Consider the following 16,861-nt stretch of genomic DNA (forward strand, 5'->3'; position numbering starts at 1 on the left):
ATTCATTCATTCATTCCCAGATGTTTTTTCAACTGTCAAAGCCCATCTAATCTAGTCCACATCATCTCTTTTATAAATATGCAATCATAACATTTTGCATGCAACTATTGGGACCAATAGAGACCCAAGCACATTCTTCAAATTGGGACTTTCAAGACTAATAGCAAAAGTCATAAAGCAATATTTGGGCTATGAAAAAAATTATCTAGCAGATTGACTGAGCAATTTCAATTCCAAAACTGGGTATCTATACCCTGGTGGAACTTAATGTAGAAAATCATTTAATCCAAGAGAGTCTTCAGCTGATCAATTATTACACGTTTTGTGCTTAAATACAAAAATATACAGTCACAGAAAACTGATTGAGAGAAGGGGAGAGGTGATTCACATCTACCCATCAACAGTGTTCTTGCTGGTGTTATATTTTGGGGAAAGATACCTATTTTGTGGACATAGTCCTGAGTAATCAAAAGTGGCTTATAAGTATAGCTGTACTATAGCAAAGATTGATCTGTCCCAATTAATATTTGACTTCATTTTTATTAGCTATTCTGTTCAGGGTGAATAAGTGTTCTTAAGGTAGCAGATTTAGGAGTGAGTCATTTGTCATAACTTAGTTTAGGCTGGTTTAGGATTGCCTCAAGCTATATACATCCACAAGGCTACATGTCTCTACTAGGGTATAAGGAGACCTATTCTCTGATACAATGGTTTTCACACTTGTGAGATTTTATTTTTGTTAGAAAGAAAAGTCCAAGATTCTGAAAGGAAAATGCTGTCTTGAAGTGCATACATGTAGAGGTTGCATTGGCTTCTATTCATTAGGGATTAATTGAAACATACAATCTGATCCTGCAACTGTATGATGTAGTTTGTCCCTCTCTGGTCCCATTTTGGTTTAATATACAAATATTCATTAATATAGTTTCTTGAAGGGAAATGGATTTTAAAAATGTTAATGTGATACTGAATTATATACCAACATGTTGGAATTCATCAATATATGAATAAGTTTTAATTTATTGAGCATGGACTATAGGAAATGAATTTGTTCCATTATGATGAAAAGACTAAAAATGTTAGATTAATTGTATATGTTCATGCCTGCCTATGAATTCATCTTCTATCTATCTATATTCTTCATATGTATATGAAGGTTTAATGGTATGTTTTAAAACTATTTTCTATAGTATTTGTTGATAACTGTTTTTATACACTTGATAATGTTTAATTTTTTCCCTTTTTTATATTTCTATGTTTTGTCTTATTTTTTTCTTTCACTTTATTGTACATTAAAAGAACTAAAATATCATAAATCAATAATGCAAGGAACAACAAAAGATTTGCTGGAAGACAATTCTGGTCTATAATATCTTTTGTTTCCCCTCTTTCTATGAAATTGCTAGGAAAAATGTTGCAGAGCTTTGGAGCTAAGGGCTAGCAATATAGTGATGACACTCAATTCTATTTGCACAAAAAAACTTAATTTTGAACAGTTCCTAGCATTTGTAGCAGGCTGAATATTGCTTTTTAAAAATGCAAAGTATATTGGAATTTGGAATTCATCCTGGCTAAGAAAACATTTTCTTAAAAATTGAAAATTATATCACATATTAGGTATGGAGTTTCAGAAATTGGAAGTGGCAAAGACCGTATTGCACAAATAGATAGTATACACCAGCTATAATCTTTGGCATGCAGCTGAACTGAGATATCTACATTGTATTTGCATATTGTCTAAACAACTGTGTTTTTCCTTATTAAGAGGTATTTTTAATAGCATGCAGTAGCATTAACTATTACAAAATTGCATAACTAGGCTCTTGATCAGTACATTATGCAATGAATTTATAATTTTAATATTGACCGATCTCCAATTTTTGTCTACATTTTCCATGGTACCATTTCAGATGCTGGCCTTAATTTTTAAAGCCTAAAATATTTGCAGGGCCACCTGTTTGTCTATGAACCTGATGGGCTCTTAACATCTATGAGAGGCCATTCTGAGATCTATTCCCTTGCAGCAATCTCCACCTAGGGAATATGAAAATAGCTTTTTGGAGTGAGCTCTAAATAATATTCTATGTTTAATTTATGAAGCATCCTAAAGGTATCTAAACCCATCATGTCTTTTCCCTAGTTTGTCATATCCCATCTATGGCGAGAAGAAATTAGTTTGGAATGGCTTGGAGTTCATCAGGTGCACTTGCAGCTTAACCTTCCCCTGCCTCAATTCAACTATAGCTGAGCACTGAGAGCAGTCAGCTGCTGTTAAAGTCCGACCTTGTCAACTTTAGTGCTGCTCTGTGAATCAACAAATGACATGGGAAGGAAAAAAAAACCAGAATTGTGTTTCACTTTAGCCAATAGCAGGTGAATTGAACAAGCCTCCTTTTAAAAAAAAAATCCATTGTCTTCAAACTGATCTCCATTGAGATGGACTCTGAAATGCAACTGGGACAATGCTTGCAATCTAGCCGATGGCCCCAAAATGATTTTGAAGCAAAACAATATCCTTGCTAGGTATCTTTGCTAATTGCACAGCATTGCCATTATTAGTTCTGAGTTAACAATGCTACCACAGGGACCCCATTCAAAACCACACGTGATGGTGGTGGGGTGTCAATGAAATGCATTCCATTTTGGAGCTAAAATTTGCGCTATTTTTTCAGTTTTCAGGAAGAGAATTCAAACACATTGTTATAAGTTAGCTTTTTCAAGTGTTGCTTCAAAGCCACTATTACCTTAATGTTTTACATTACAATTATTGTGGTATGGCTTTTCTTAGATATGTGGTATAAAAGTATTCTAAATAATAGTCAAATCACAGATCAATATACATGTTCGATACATGTTTACAACTGCAATCCTCTGCAAAGTGACTTGAGTTTAAACAAAATTTAACATATTGCACTGAATTCCCAATGACAATTCTCAATTATGAGACAAACTCAGAAATATATCCCAGAAGTTTCTTTTACCCATATCCCAGAACGTTATTGTCATTGAAATATAAATTGAAAGTATATAAAAATATATCATGCCATTTTTGTTACCAGACCGACTTTCCCTAAATCCTTATTAATACCACTTCATTTCCATTTTCTCTCATTAATCATAAAGAAGTAAAACAAATGTTAATCCCTCGTCCTGCAGGTTTAACATTTGTAACTAAGTGTTAGCATCATTTGCTACCAGGGTCGGATTTTCCTATAGGCTAACTAGGCTTCAGCCTAGGGCCTCAAGATCAAGAGGGGCCTACATTCAAATTGTTAGCAAAATTAAAATTACACTTTCACTATAGGTGAAAGGGCCTCATAAGTGGAATAGCCTAGGGCCTCTTTTCATCTAAATCCGGCCCTGTTTGCTACCATTTATCAATAAGAAGTTGAATACATTTTATACTCCATAATGTGACTGCCTCATTTGCTTTATGTCTAGCATTTTATGTATTGGAGTCTAGAATATGATATGGTGTTAGTAAATTAGTACTGTCAGAGTTTCTCATTCTGTCGTGTCACTGATTTCATGTCACCAATATTAAATTTGAATTATTAACCACAGGAGCAACACTTCTGAAAGTCTATTGAAGAAAGATGTCACCTACTGTATGTGAACAGATTTCTCTTGCAGGATACAAGTGAAAAAGTAAATTTACCATCAATCCTTGCATTTATGACATTTGCAGGTCTGTGAAGCAAAGGAAAGTTGAAATAAGATCATAAGTAGACATGTGGTTTCTATGAGCAACTGCTTTGCATAACAACTTTCTGGTTGCTAAACAAGGACTTTCTGAATAAGCTATGCAGCTGAGAAGTGAAAATCATAAATGAGCAACTAAAATTCTTTTAAAAATTTGAAGATACATTGCTCCTTGATTCCTCTGTTTTAAAATGTTTTATACTACAGAGTGTTATTTTCTGTTTTCAATAAGAAAAACTGAAAATAATGCATTTTACTAGTTGTTTGGTTAAGTGTATATAGTTACATAACAGTAAACATTTAATATTCTTTTTTGAATTTGACAAAGAGCTAGATAATTACTTTAGCACCAATCACCGGCAATTATCAAGTTACAGCTATGTTTCTAAATTGCTATTTGCCAAATATGGAAATTGAAATGAAGCATTTGTGGCTATTTGTTGGTATCCACTCCTTCAATAGAATGCACAAATAATTTGGATATTGCCAGCAAGGTATGCATAGCTTATATGTACCCAAAACAACCTGTCTCATAACTGTTTAATTGAGGGCTGTTTTGTGCTTCCTAGTTGTTCCAATGTCAAAACAGGCATCAATTCATTTCTGGAGGTCAGAAATCAATAATGCACCATCTATTAATTATCCAGTCACCAGCAAAGTGACCCAGGGCATGTTTTTCTAGTCTACTTCTAAATTTCTATTTAACACCTCAGGCCCTTGTATCTGGACTGGGATGGTGCTGTTCTATTTTCTATGGGCTCACTCGACAGTCCATTGACTACTTTGTAGAGCAGAGGTATTCAAACTTGGCAGCTTTAAGACTTGTGGCTGAAGAATTCTGGGAGTTGAAGTCCACAAGTTTTAAAGCTGCCAAGTCTGAAGACCTCTGTTGTAGAGGAAGAAATACTTCTTGAATTGATTCAATACTTACTATCTTCCGTAATTGTTTTTAAAACTGCATTCTATCATGAGTGTTGTAATAGCACTATGACTCTAACTCTTCCCTTGTAATTACAGTAGAAGTATTATGATTCAAATCCTGACAAAATGTTTTAACTACTACTTTTCTTTCCTTGAGCTTGCTACTTTTGTCTGTCTGTCTGCCTGTCCTTCTATCCCTCCCTCCGTCTCTCCATTGATGTACCATTTCAGCATTTTTCAGTCACCAGGAGGGTTTTACCCTCAACTTTCCTCAGACTGTACCAGAGTAAAAGGCTTCTGGAGTTTAGGTACATTGAGTTTAATTAAATATGCCATAGGAAGGCAGAGTACTTGTTGGATTTACTGGCAATAAATGTTGGGATCTGGCTAGATCCAATTGATGCTTTGTATCTGTTACATGCTATTTAAAGAGTTATTTGGCCTAATCATATCCCTTACTGAATAGAATAGAAGCCCAAAGATGAGATTTTAGTTCCTATTTCCTTGTAGACTGAAAACTGGCACATAGAGTTAATGGGGCAAGACCAAGGGGAAAAAAGATTAGTTTAAGCCAATAGTTGAGTATGGTTACTCACACCTTAGCCTCCACCTTCATGAGGTCTGTCTCCTAAAATAGTTTCCCTCACCTAACAGTCAAAAGAAGTCCTCAAGAAGATTTTCTTTGAGAATGCCTGTCAGATGTTCATATTGCTGGATGAATAATCCTACTTTTCTTTTTGGTTTATCAGCATCTGATATGATGAAATCTTGTCAAAACAGTAACCTTGCTGGTATTTTGTGCCTATTCATTTCTGCTGGTATTTCTGGCAGCTGACCAAAGCAAAAAAGCCAAGCAATGGCATGTCTGTGAACTGAAAAAGTACTGGGTCATACAGGCCTGTCTAATATATTTGAATGCCATCAAGATCTGTAGGGGGTGGGGAATCTTTGCTAGATGTAAGAATGATTCTAATACAAGAATTATATATGTAGCTCAGGGTTGAACTATGGAATCTTTGGTGCATTGTGAGCTTGGCTGGTTAACCATGTATTATCTGGCAAGCTGGTCTTCAGTCCACAATTGAGGTCTATGTTTCCACCTGTGTTTATTATTAAAGCAAAATCACAGTAGAAATCTACTTTTCTGTAGCGTAAAATATTTTTGTACTGCTGGAGTCAGTTATATAGGCACACTATTTAGATGTGCTAAATTTCCCTGGGACTTTCAGCAGTTCAAATCAATCTAGACAGATTGTGAGTGTAAAATGGATACAAGAAATTGAACCGAATGTGACCAAATCCGTTCAGGAAATTTCGAATGGTTTACCCACATGGACTCATGTGCTTTAATGGTCCTGATAGATGTGAATAAGATGAGTATAATTTGGTGTTTATTTGGAAGTTTTTAACCTCTGAATCAGATTGTTCTTCTAAATCAGTTCAGTCTTCTGAAAGGAACCGAATTAAAATCTGCCTGTTGGGGCTAGAGAGAAAGTGGCTAATTTTAAACGCAAGATTTGTTCTGGGGATTTAAAAAAGTCTTTACAAAGCTTCTTTAGAACTGCAAGTACTCAATCTAATAACTGTTAATTATTTATAATGACATATCATCCCCATTAGAACAGCAATTGCACTTCTATGTATTTAGTATCATGTCAGTATAGCCTCCCAATTACACGGGAGCCTTAGAAATATATTCAGCCAAAAATATAAATCTGCACATGAACAGCATTTAATTTTCTTCTCTAAAATAGGAATGCATGAAAAATACAATTCATCATAATGTTTAGATAAACATACCACATTTATAACTGCTTTAATATATTAACAACCAAACCTGTGTTGAATTTGTACAAATTGGCAATTTGGTTGCCAGTACTAAGATAAGAGTTGCTACTTGTTTTCTCTTTGATTTCAAATATGGAAGCTGCATTTCAAGCCAAAGATAAAGTCATCAATCTGGAATTGCTGACAATTCCATAAAGAAGACCATAAAGTTGGTAAAGAACTAGCCTGATTGTGAAGAGGCCAACCAACAGCAAGATTTGTCATGCCCAGGACTCTGACGCTGAAAAACCTGTTCCAGCTGAACCACTGGAATATCGGCCTTCGGAAACACAAGTCAGGAATCACCTAGGCCAGGGGTGTCAAACTCAGCCCGCGGGCCGGATGTATCACACGCTGGCCACGCCCACCCTTTTAGCGAAGGGGGGAAAAGTCACGCTACGTCACGTGACAACAATGTGATGACGTGAGTTTTTTTTTTTTTTAATTTGATTTATATGCCGCCCTTCTCCGGAGACTCAGGGCGGCTTACAATGCGCTAAGCAATAGCCTTCATCCTTTTGTATATTTATACAAAGTCAGCTTATTGCCCCCACAAACTGGGTCCTCAATTTACCTATCTTAGAAAGGATGGAAGGCTGAGTCAACCTTGAGCCTGGCGAGATTCGAACCTGCAGTAATTGCAGGCAGCTGGTCTGACCGAGGCTGATCAAATACTGGTGCTATTGAAACAGCTAGAACAGTGATATTAAGACATTGAGTCTCCAGTCCCTAAAACTTGGAGATTAGAGTAGAGAGCAGAGCAGAGCAAAGCTATTCAGAGAGGCTGCTTGCAAGCAAGGAAGTAGCACACTTAATTAAATATAATTGGCTGCAGCCTGATTAAGAGGCAGCCCTGACCCATCAATGGATTTGCCTGCTCGTAGACTAAGGCAAGGCTTAGCAATTGAAACATTTTTGATAGATTAAATGTGACAGAGAAGTTCTATTTGTAGAATGTCATAACAAATTGCATAATAGGGAAACTCAAAGAATCAAGGGCAGGTAAAAGTTATCTCTTCCTGAACAGGAAAATTATTGAGGAGTGGAAATCTATAACCAGACTTTTGTTTGTATTTATTAGATGCATATCTGTTGGCAAAAGTTTAAAGTGAAATCAATCACCTTTATAAAAAAGATGTGGAATGTATTATACACATATTTTCATAAATCAGTAGAAGAAATTCAAATACAGTTTTATATTTAGGTAAAAAAAGGGACAGGGTGACTATAGCCATTTCTCTTTCTTTCAGTTAACATAGAAATAAGTAGAAAATTGGTGTATTGCAAAACAATACATTCATCTCTAATAAATTCCATAGACATTCTTAGAAAACAGATAGATACAGTAGGTGGTTGCAGCTCAGTTTGTTTCAGTATGTATGAAACTGTCAGAAAAAATGTTGGAGGATGATACTACATTGTAGAAGGGTTGTTTTGTGTGTTTGCTTTCAAGTTAATGTTGACACTTGAAAACTATCTACCGTATTTTTCAGAGTATAAGATGCTCTGGACTATAAGATGCACTTACCTTTTTTGGTGAGGAAAACAAGAAAAAGAAATCTGCCTCTGCCTCCCAGCAATTTTGCCTTGTTGCAGCAAACAGCAAATAGCCTGCTTTACTTCCATTTTCATTTTCAGCATAGCTTGATTAGCACAAGGAAAAAAAAGATCTGCTCCCAGAAATTTACCTCCTTGCAGCAAGCAGCAGAGGCCCGAACAAAACAGCTGAGAGCAAAACAGCTGAGAGTCGGGAGGCCGATCCTATCAACGTGTACTAATTAGGCTGTGCTGAAGCTGAAACGAGCTGTTTCTTCTTGCTTGCAAGGAGGTAAACTGCTGGAAGGCAGAGGCCAAAGGGTGGGGGCCAGTGGATGGGTGAGGCTACATTCGGTGTATAAGACCCACCTAATTTTGGGGGGGAGGGAAGAGGTGCATCTTACACTCCGAAAAATACGATATTAGTTTGTACATGTTTTCTTGACAAGATTGTTTGGAGTTGGTTAGCTCTTTTTCCTAGGATTGAGAGAGGGGGACTAGCTCAAAGACATAAATCTATGCTTAAGGAAGGACTAGAACTCATGGTACCTGGTTTTTAGCTTGGTGTTTTAACCATTACACCAAACTGGCTCACTTGTAGGAGTTGAGAATTGTGAAACCAAGCAACTTCCTTAGCTTGTCTTCTGATAAATTCCCTCAGGAATAGATAATCTTCTGATAAATTCCCCCAGGAATAGATAATCTTCTGTGATGACCATGAAATGCTGTCAAAATAAAAAAAAAAAAGTGATCCTAAAATCTTATCCAGTATGTCTCTCATCCTTTTCATACAACCCAACACATTGAACCATGAATCTATAAACAAGATTGCATTCTAAGCTCCAGGAATCCTTCCATGCAGAGGTCAGAAGAAGGCATTGCTGCTTGATACATCTGCAGCCACAATTCTGTAAATTTTATTCTATTTCCATTCAGATAAAAAGGAATGTTATGTGTGACAATGCTAATTGAAAAAAATATGCTACAGAAGAACCAGGCAAATACACAGGTTTGATGCAGGGGTGGGTTCTACTTACCTTTAGTACCGGTTCACAATAGGATCGCGCACACTTCTGTGCATGCACAGATCGCTAATGATGATATCTGGGGCAGTGGGCGAAGCCTCCTGCCGGTTTTACTACTGGTTTTTGCACACTGATTCGAACCGGGAGCAATCCACCACTGGTTTGACCGTAATAGAAGGAAGTGGAAGGAAGGAAGTAGAATAGTCTACTGCGCCACCAAGAGCCTTGGTGGCGCAGCAGACTAAAGTGCTGTTAAGTAACACCAGCTGCCTGCAATTACTGCAAGTTCAAATCTCACCAGGCTCAAGGTTGACTCAGCCTTCCATCCTTTCGAGGTAGGTAAAATGAGGACCTGGATTGTGGGGGCAATAAGCTGACTTTGTATAAAAAAGAACACTGCTTGGGGGGGGGGGAAGCCCTACTAAGCAGGTATATACAAAAATATGAAGGCTATTGCTTAACGCATTGTAAGCTGCCCTGAGTCTCCGGAGAAGGGTGACATATAAATCGAACCAATAAATAAATACAATAAATAAATAAGTCTTGTTAGAAGAACTCTGTGAAGTTGACCTCTGTAGACCCTTTTTGAAGCTGCTGGTGGACTTTTTCAACACTCCAATAGAATACTTTCTTTTTTAAAAAATAATTTTATTGTTATTTCTTTTAAAAACAAAACAAACAGAAACATAAAGGATATATTTCCTTTTTATAACAGTTTCAAATCAGTGTTCTCCTATCATTTATATTTCCCCCCAACTCTTATTTACATATATTTATCTTTATAGTCCCCTTATTCCTTATTCATATATGCATTCCTTCACATATAATAATGTAACTATATATTATTTTACTAACATTATCCCCTTTACTGTATGTCATTTTTCCGATTGTTCTTATTTACTATTTCTACTCTCCAACCAGTTGTATCATTTGTTCCATACTAAATAATATGCCCAACAGAATACTTTCAAGTTGGCAACTTTTAAAAACACTGAATATTTTTATGAATTTGGAACTCAGTCTAGGGGTAAGGAGCATATATAAGCATCAGGACTGCTTCTCTTTAATTTTGTGCTTTCCCTTCTCTATCTACATATTGGATTTTGGTGGAATAAAGGGTTTTATCAATATTAAAAAATAAATGGGAATTGGGCAAGATCTTCAGGAGAATATAAAAAAACAAATCTAAACTACTGGAATAAGCAATTTTTATTTAAACTATTTTATTGTATATAATGCCAGTCCTATTTTTGCAACATATTGATTATATTTGTACAACTTTGCCAGCCCTTGGGGGTAACCAGATGTTACTTAAACTTCCATCATTTTGCACAAGATATCTACTGAATTATGCCTTGAAGATGTTCAACAAAAACTACTGTGTTAGAACACTGCATTTCATTTAATGTGTTACTCAATCAACTATTTGAATTCTAACTTTATACCAAATATTTAGAAAAATGCATCCTATTAAATCCAAAGTTTTATTACGGTATGTTAATAACTGAAGAATCAAAGAGTGACTTCTTTGAAAGAATTTGCAGTCAACAGCCATTGTCCTTTATTCCAGGAATTCATCTCAGGGTATGGGGTTTTCATTCTTCAAATTTCATCATTATTAAAGAGATACATTAATTTCCAAACCAGCAAATATGATGAATATCAAAGGCTAATTCCTGTTCTAAATTGTCTAGGTTTTAAAAAATGTAGCTCTATAAATTGCACACTTTCATTTGAGTAATTGTGATTAAAACCAACCAACCATCTTCTAGTTTACATTACAAAAAGTGTTACTGAAATTTTGGAAACAGAAAAATCTAATTTAGCATTATTTTGCTATTATAATTCAGATGTATGTGTGTGCAAGGCACATCAATAGGTGCGTTTACACATAATGAACCTAACAATTTAAAGCTTGGCAGACTGCCAGACTGACTTAGTGAATGCAAAATTTTCCATAGGACAGTTTCTGTGTATTTTAATGCACTCTACAGTATTTGAGGATCTGCCAATCCATCTGAATTTATTTTGAATGGCAGCACATCTGCCAAATGTCCTAGTTGATTTACTCTATGGACAACTTTTAATTAGCATTTAGTACATGCATCTGCAGACTAGATTAACTGACAGTGTCCATTGGGTACAAAAGTATTCTTGGCTTTAAATCTCCAATGATAATACAATTAATTCATGTTATTGGACACATGTGTGCTAATAATGTTAATGTGCAGAATTAGTGTTCCCTATTAAAAAATCATTATTAATTGCTTGGAGTTAAATTGGTGTTAAATTGAGAAATAATATCAGAGACTGATTTTTTTCCTAACATGCATATAAAACACAATGAACACTCAATTTAATTAACCATTTGGGGAAAGGTATGCCCATTACTATATGTGTATTACATTAAGTACATCCTTTGCATCAACTACATAATTTGCATCATGATGTATTCACACACTTAGCATTATGCAAATAAGGCAAATTGAGGGAAATAATGCAAATTCCTTAATTATGGATGATAGAAAATTGAATAGAATAGAAAATTGTCAATTTGAAGAATCTTCTAAATTGATTTCTGATAAAAGAATAGCAGTGGAGCAACTACAAAATTAGATATACCGGTAGATATTGGAAAAACATTAGGGGTGCTACCAGGTAATCTGGAAAATTGGGAAGCATTTTTTATTTTATTTTTTAGATAGCAAATGATACCATAAAGAGATCTGAATACACAGATAGATACTAATAACTCAAGAATATCCTCTTCCAACCTAAAAAAGATTAGGAAAATCCAGGTTAATACAATAATTATGTCCAGTAACAAAATTAGCTCAGAGTTGCAGCAACTAGTACCTTTTTATTTCATTTGCTTAAATGTTAGGATATATTTAAAAACAGTTAAGCAGAAAAGTATATTAAATTAAAAAATAGAAAAAAATAGAACAATATAAGTTTTAAATTTATTTTATTGAAAGTTGGGCTGTGGAAGTATATTTATTTAAAAGCAAATAAATTGAATCTCTTGGTTGAACTGACATTTCAAATTGAGTCAAGAAAATTTGAATCAGATACCACCAAATGAACTTGGATGATATGAACATTTCTATGGGTGTGCAGAAATGTTTTTGCCCCCAATATGGAATTCCATATTCAGTTAACCCTATTATTCAATTTGAACATCCAAAGGTATGTATTTGCAAGTGAGATCATTAATAATGTGCTGCTAGATGAATCCCTATTTGTCAACTTATGCTATTGGTTACAACCTAATTTATAAAGAATGACTAGTGTCATAAAGACTTGATTTTGAGAGCATCAATACTGAAAATATTTGATAACATAAATTGGGTTAATGTGACAATGTGAGTTATGCCGTAAGAATAGCAGAGAAAATGAACATCAGAAATTTTTATCAACAAAAGACATAAAATTGTTCTCAACAATTCAATAATGGGCATACAGAATTGGAAAGAAAACCTTGTCAAGTTATTCCTAGCTATCAGAAAGCATTTTATCATGTCTTGCTTGAAAAACATTGCAAAACTGGGTTGCAGTTAAAATGGCTTAATGTTTACTTGTCAATGATCCATGATGTAAAGCTTTGGTCTAGTAATGGTTGTATGAGATGGCAGTCAGGATGAGAAACATGGTGATGGATGGAATTTATGGCTATGGAATAACTCCTATTCAAGAATGCAGCTATCTCAATCTTACAACACCCACCCACAAGTAAGTACATGCAACATTTCAAATCAAGGCAGCACTAATGATTATTTCCTTCTGCAGGTACAGAAAGAAACATCTGCTGTCAGCAAAAGAGTTGCCATTTCTCAGAGTAGGTGAAGGCAATATCTTGTGAGGAGAAATTCACTTCTCGGCTATAAACAAGATTTATTCCAAATTGTTTTCTCACAGAAACCTATTCTTACTTCCAATTTGTAACGCTTATAGTTTCTGAAAACGTCTGCTACAATATCTCTATTAGAAATGTTGTTTGAAAATGATAGCCTTGATTCCAGTGGGGAGATATTCATTTTCTGGTAGTTCTAGAATTCAGAGAATAACTCCTGCCATTTTTCAAACTAAATATTGAACACATTGCACCAAAACATTACTTTAATCTAATTGTGGATTAGATCTAACGTCTAATTGTGGCAGATTGCCCTAAAAAATTCAATTTAGTGAATTTATTACACCAAACCAACCATATTGTCAGATATGTTAATCAACTCAAATATGAAAATGTAGTTATTTTACATTCATTGTTCCTAAGTAAATTAATATTCTCTCATGCACTTATTAGTGAGGAACGATTTACCACAAAAAGGAATAAAGCACCCTATCAGTATTAGTGAATACTGCCACTGCTTTCTTCTATTTCTTCATTTTTAGGAAATACTGTAACTTTATTATTATATATCAAAAGAAAGCATAAAGTATAATGTACAGTCATGTTTATTAATTATAAAAGTGAAAATTATATATTTGCTTATTCTTACAATTTATCATTGCATGTAAGAAAACTGTTTTTTCCAAAAGTTTAAGATGGCCTTCTTATCTGACATTTGTCCTCTTTATTTTTGCATATTCAAAATAATATATAGAAAAATTGAAAGAAATAGCTCAGCCAAGGTATTTTATAAAAATTTGAATCTGGGACTAGCAGATCACATTAACTAGTATCCTACTTGACTCTTTCTTATATAGGCAGTCCTTGATTTACAACCATTGGATTAATAATCATTTGAAGTTATAATGCTCCTGAAAAAGTACCATATTTTTCGCTCCATAAGGCGCACCAGACCAGGGGTCGGCAAACTTAAACACTCAAAGAGCCACTTGGACCTGTTTCCCACAGAAAAAAAACACACCGGAGCCACAAAACCTGGGTGGGCGTGGCCAACTTGATGTCACTCACTCACTCAGTCACATTACCCCCCTAGCCACGCCTACCCAGCCACAAAACCATTCTGTCTCTCTCCCCCTCTTCCTATCTCCCCCTCTATCCCTCCACGTCTCTCTCCCTCTGTATCTCTCCCTCTCTTCCCCTCTCTCACCCCTCTCTATGTATCACTCTGTATGTGTCTCTATCTCTCTCTCTCTCCCCCCATCTCTCTCTCTCTGTGTCTCTCCCCCTCCCTTCGGGTGACCATCCATCTCAGTCGGGAAGTGAGCGGCTGCTCGATTAGGAGGGTCTTAACAGGATGGGACAGGAAGTTCCTCCTGCGGCGTTGTTCTAATCCGCTTCCATCTCTTCTTTCTCCACCTCCATATCTGGGCAAGAGCCCAGCGTTTGGCTGAGCGGGAGGGGTCTTGTAACCCCTCCTTGCCGCTTCTCACAGGAGCTCTTCAGAGCACATGTTCCCGGCTGTGGCTGAGCTGGGAGCATGCGCACACATGGGGAGACTCTCCTTAAGCAAGCCGCTGTCCACCCTGCATGCATCTTTCCTGAGCTTCGGCGCTTGCTTGAGGAGGGTCTCCCTGCACGTGCGCTTGCTCCCAGCTCAGCCACAGCCGGCCAGGGCATCACAAGTGTGGAAGAACCACACTCAAGGGGCCAAAGAGCCGCATGTGGCTCGCAAGCCGTGGTTTGCCGACCACTGCACCAGACCATACGACACACTTAGGTTTCAAGGAGAAAATGAAGAAAAAACATATGAATATGGAGTGCCGTCTCACTGTGGTGAGTGAGTGTGAATATGGTGCACCAAATTTGCACCATACGCACTCACTGTGGTGAGTGAGTATGAATATAGTGCACCAAATATGGAGCAGCAGTGTAGTGAGGGCAGGAGACGGAGCCTGAGAAGACCACAGATTGGTGTCCTCTCATGTGCCAGCTGTACTCCTGCACTCCAGTTGGATTCAGCACTATAAAAGGTCCTCACTGCCACTGCCTGGCTGGATATTCGCTCCATAAAATGCATAGACATTTCCACTCACTTTTTTTGGGGGGGGGAATGTCTTATGGAGCAAAAGATACGGTAATTTACAACTGGTCCTTTGCACTGAAAACAAACTTTGTAGCATCCCCTGGTTATGTGATCAAAATTTGGGCCCTTGGCACTTGGCATGTTGTATTCACAATGGTTTCAGCACCCAGAGGTCTTGTGATCACCATTTCCAATCCTCTCAGGGGGCTTACAACAAGCAAAGCAATTTGTTTAATGACTGCATGATTTGCTTAATGACTGTGACAAAAAGATTGTAAAATCAAGCACAACTCACAATGATTATATTGCTTAGTGACAAAAGTTGTGGTTCCAATTATGATTATAAATTGAGGGCCAACTGCCTATCTGTCCCAGATTAAAAATCCTTTGTTTCTATTAAGATACAAAAGGTTTTAAAGCTATCTGATATATTTAGAAAAAAAATATTTTTCTGAATTTTTTTTCACAAGCTTAACTTATCCTATTCTTTTTTTTTTTAATTTTTCCTAGATGTACATCCAGACAACAACTCTTACAGTGTCCTTAAGTTTAAGTGCTTCTGTCTCTTTGGGCATGCTCTACATCCCCAAGGTTTATATTATAATTTTTCATCCAGAACAAAATGTGCAAAAAAGGAAGAGGAGTTTCAAGGCTGTTGTCACTGCAGCCACAATGCAAAGCAAGCTGATCCAAAAGGGAAATGACAGACCAAATGGCGAGGTCAAAACGGAACTTTGTGAAAGTCTTGAAACCAACAGTAAGTCATCAGTAGACTTAACCATGGTCAAGAGTGGCAGCACTTCCTAATAGATGTACGTTCACAGGAATGTTTCATAAATTAATATTTTTCTATCTTGGCTTGCCATGCATGAACCAGACATGTGTCGAAATTCATGTGGTCATTTTGTTAAGAAGGTTTGAACGAAGCAAATGGGTCTATGAACTGATCTATTTAATATGTGTGCGATATTAGTTATACAATTTAGTTTTGAGTAGTAGGGTAGGCTTAAGATTTCAGTATTACATTAATTAATTAAATGAGTAGTCCCTGTTTAGCAACCACCTCATTTAGCAACAGATACAATGAACAGTAAAAACAACCAATCTACAATCAATGTAAGACCTTTGCAGGTCTGTAAAGCAAAGGAAAGCTGAAGTAAGATCATTAGCACAGTTATGGTTTCACTTAGCAACCACTTTGTTTAGTGAATAAATTGCCTGCTGCTAAATGAGAACTCTATGTACTATGTACATATAAATAACTATAGCACCTATATAAATATATTGCCATATTGTTAAAGATTATATTAATATATCTAATAATTTGAAATTAATACCATATCCAGATAAACATCCATTCACTTTTTAAGTTTCTTTTTTTTTTATTGAAAAAGTTTTCAAATACAAGTTTTTCCCCCTTTCCCCCCCTCTTCCCTAACCCCCCCCTCACCACCCATCCCCCCCTGTGACTTCTTCTTCACAACAATAAGCTAATTCATAATTAATTACATAATATTTTACCATGCCCTTACTCACTCCTCAAAGTACTGACCCTTAGCATAATATTCTTATAACTCCGCTTTTCTCCGCTTTTCGCAATAATCTACCCTTTTTCTCCTCCCCCAAACTTATAAAATATTATTATTATTACAACAACATAACCTTTAATCTTTTATATATATTAATATAACATTTCAAAGCAGCCTTCTCCAAATTTAACATTTATTCAGTTCTATCCAATTCTTCCACTCCCCAAAATATATGACTTAAAAATCCTTTTTCTTAAACTAATCAATCACTAAACTAGCCTATTTCAACCCAGTTTCCTGCAAGATTACCATACACTACAATTCTAAATATAATCCACTGCCCACTCTGCTAAAATATACATATGTCTATATATACATTCCATTT

General features: G+C 36.0%; 1 protein-coding gene across 1 annotated transcript in view; it reads left to right on the forward strand.

The window, feature by feature from the left end:
- The window catches only part of GRM8 (glutamate metabotropic receptor 8), a 502,734-nt gene extending 486,980 nt beyond the window's left edge, over window positions 1–15,754 (forward strand). The window contains exon 9 of the mRNA XM_070947976.1: window positions 15,458–15,754. Within this exon, the coding sequence (XP_070804077.1) occupies window positions 15,458–15,754 (297 nt within the window). The remainder of the gene's footprint in view (window positions 1–15,457) is intronic.
- Window positions 15,755–16,861: the final 1,107 nt, after the last annotated feature.

Source organism: Pituophis catenifer, unplaced genomic scaffold, assembly GCF_029215685.1.
Source record: "Pituophis catenifer annectens isolate HBS135680 unplaced genomic scaffold, rPitCat1.0.hap2 SCAF_7, whole genome shotgun sequence".
Classification (NCBI taxonomy): Eukaryota; Metazoa; Chordata; class Lepidosauria; order Squamata; family Colubridae; genus Pituophis; species Pituophis catenifer.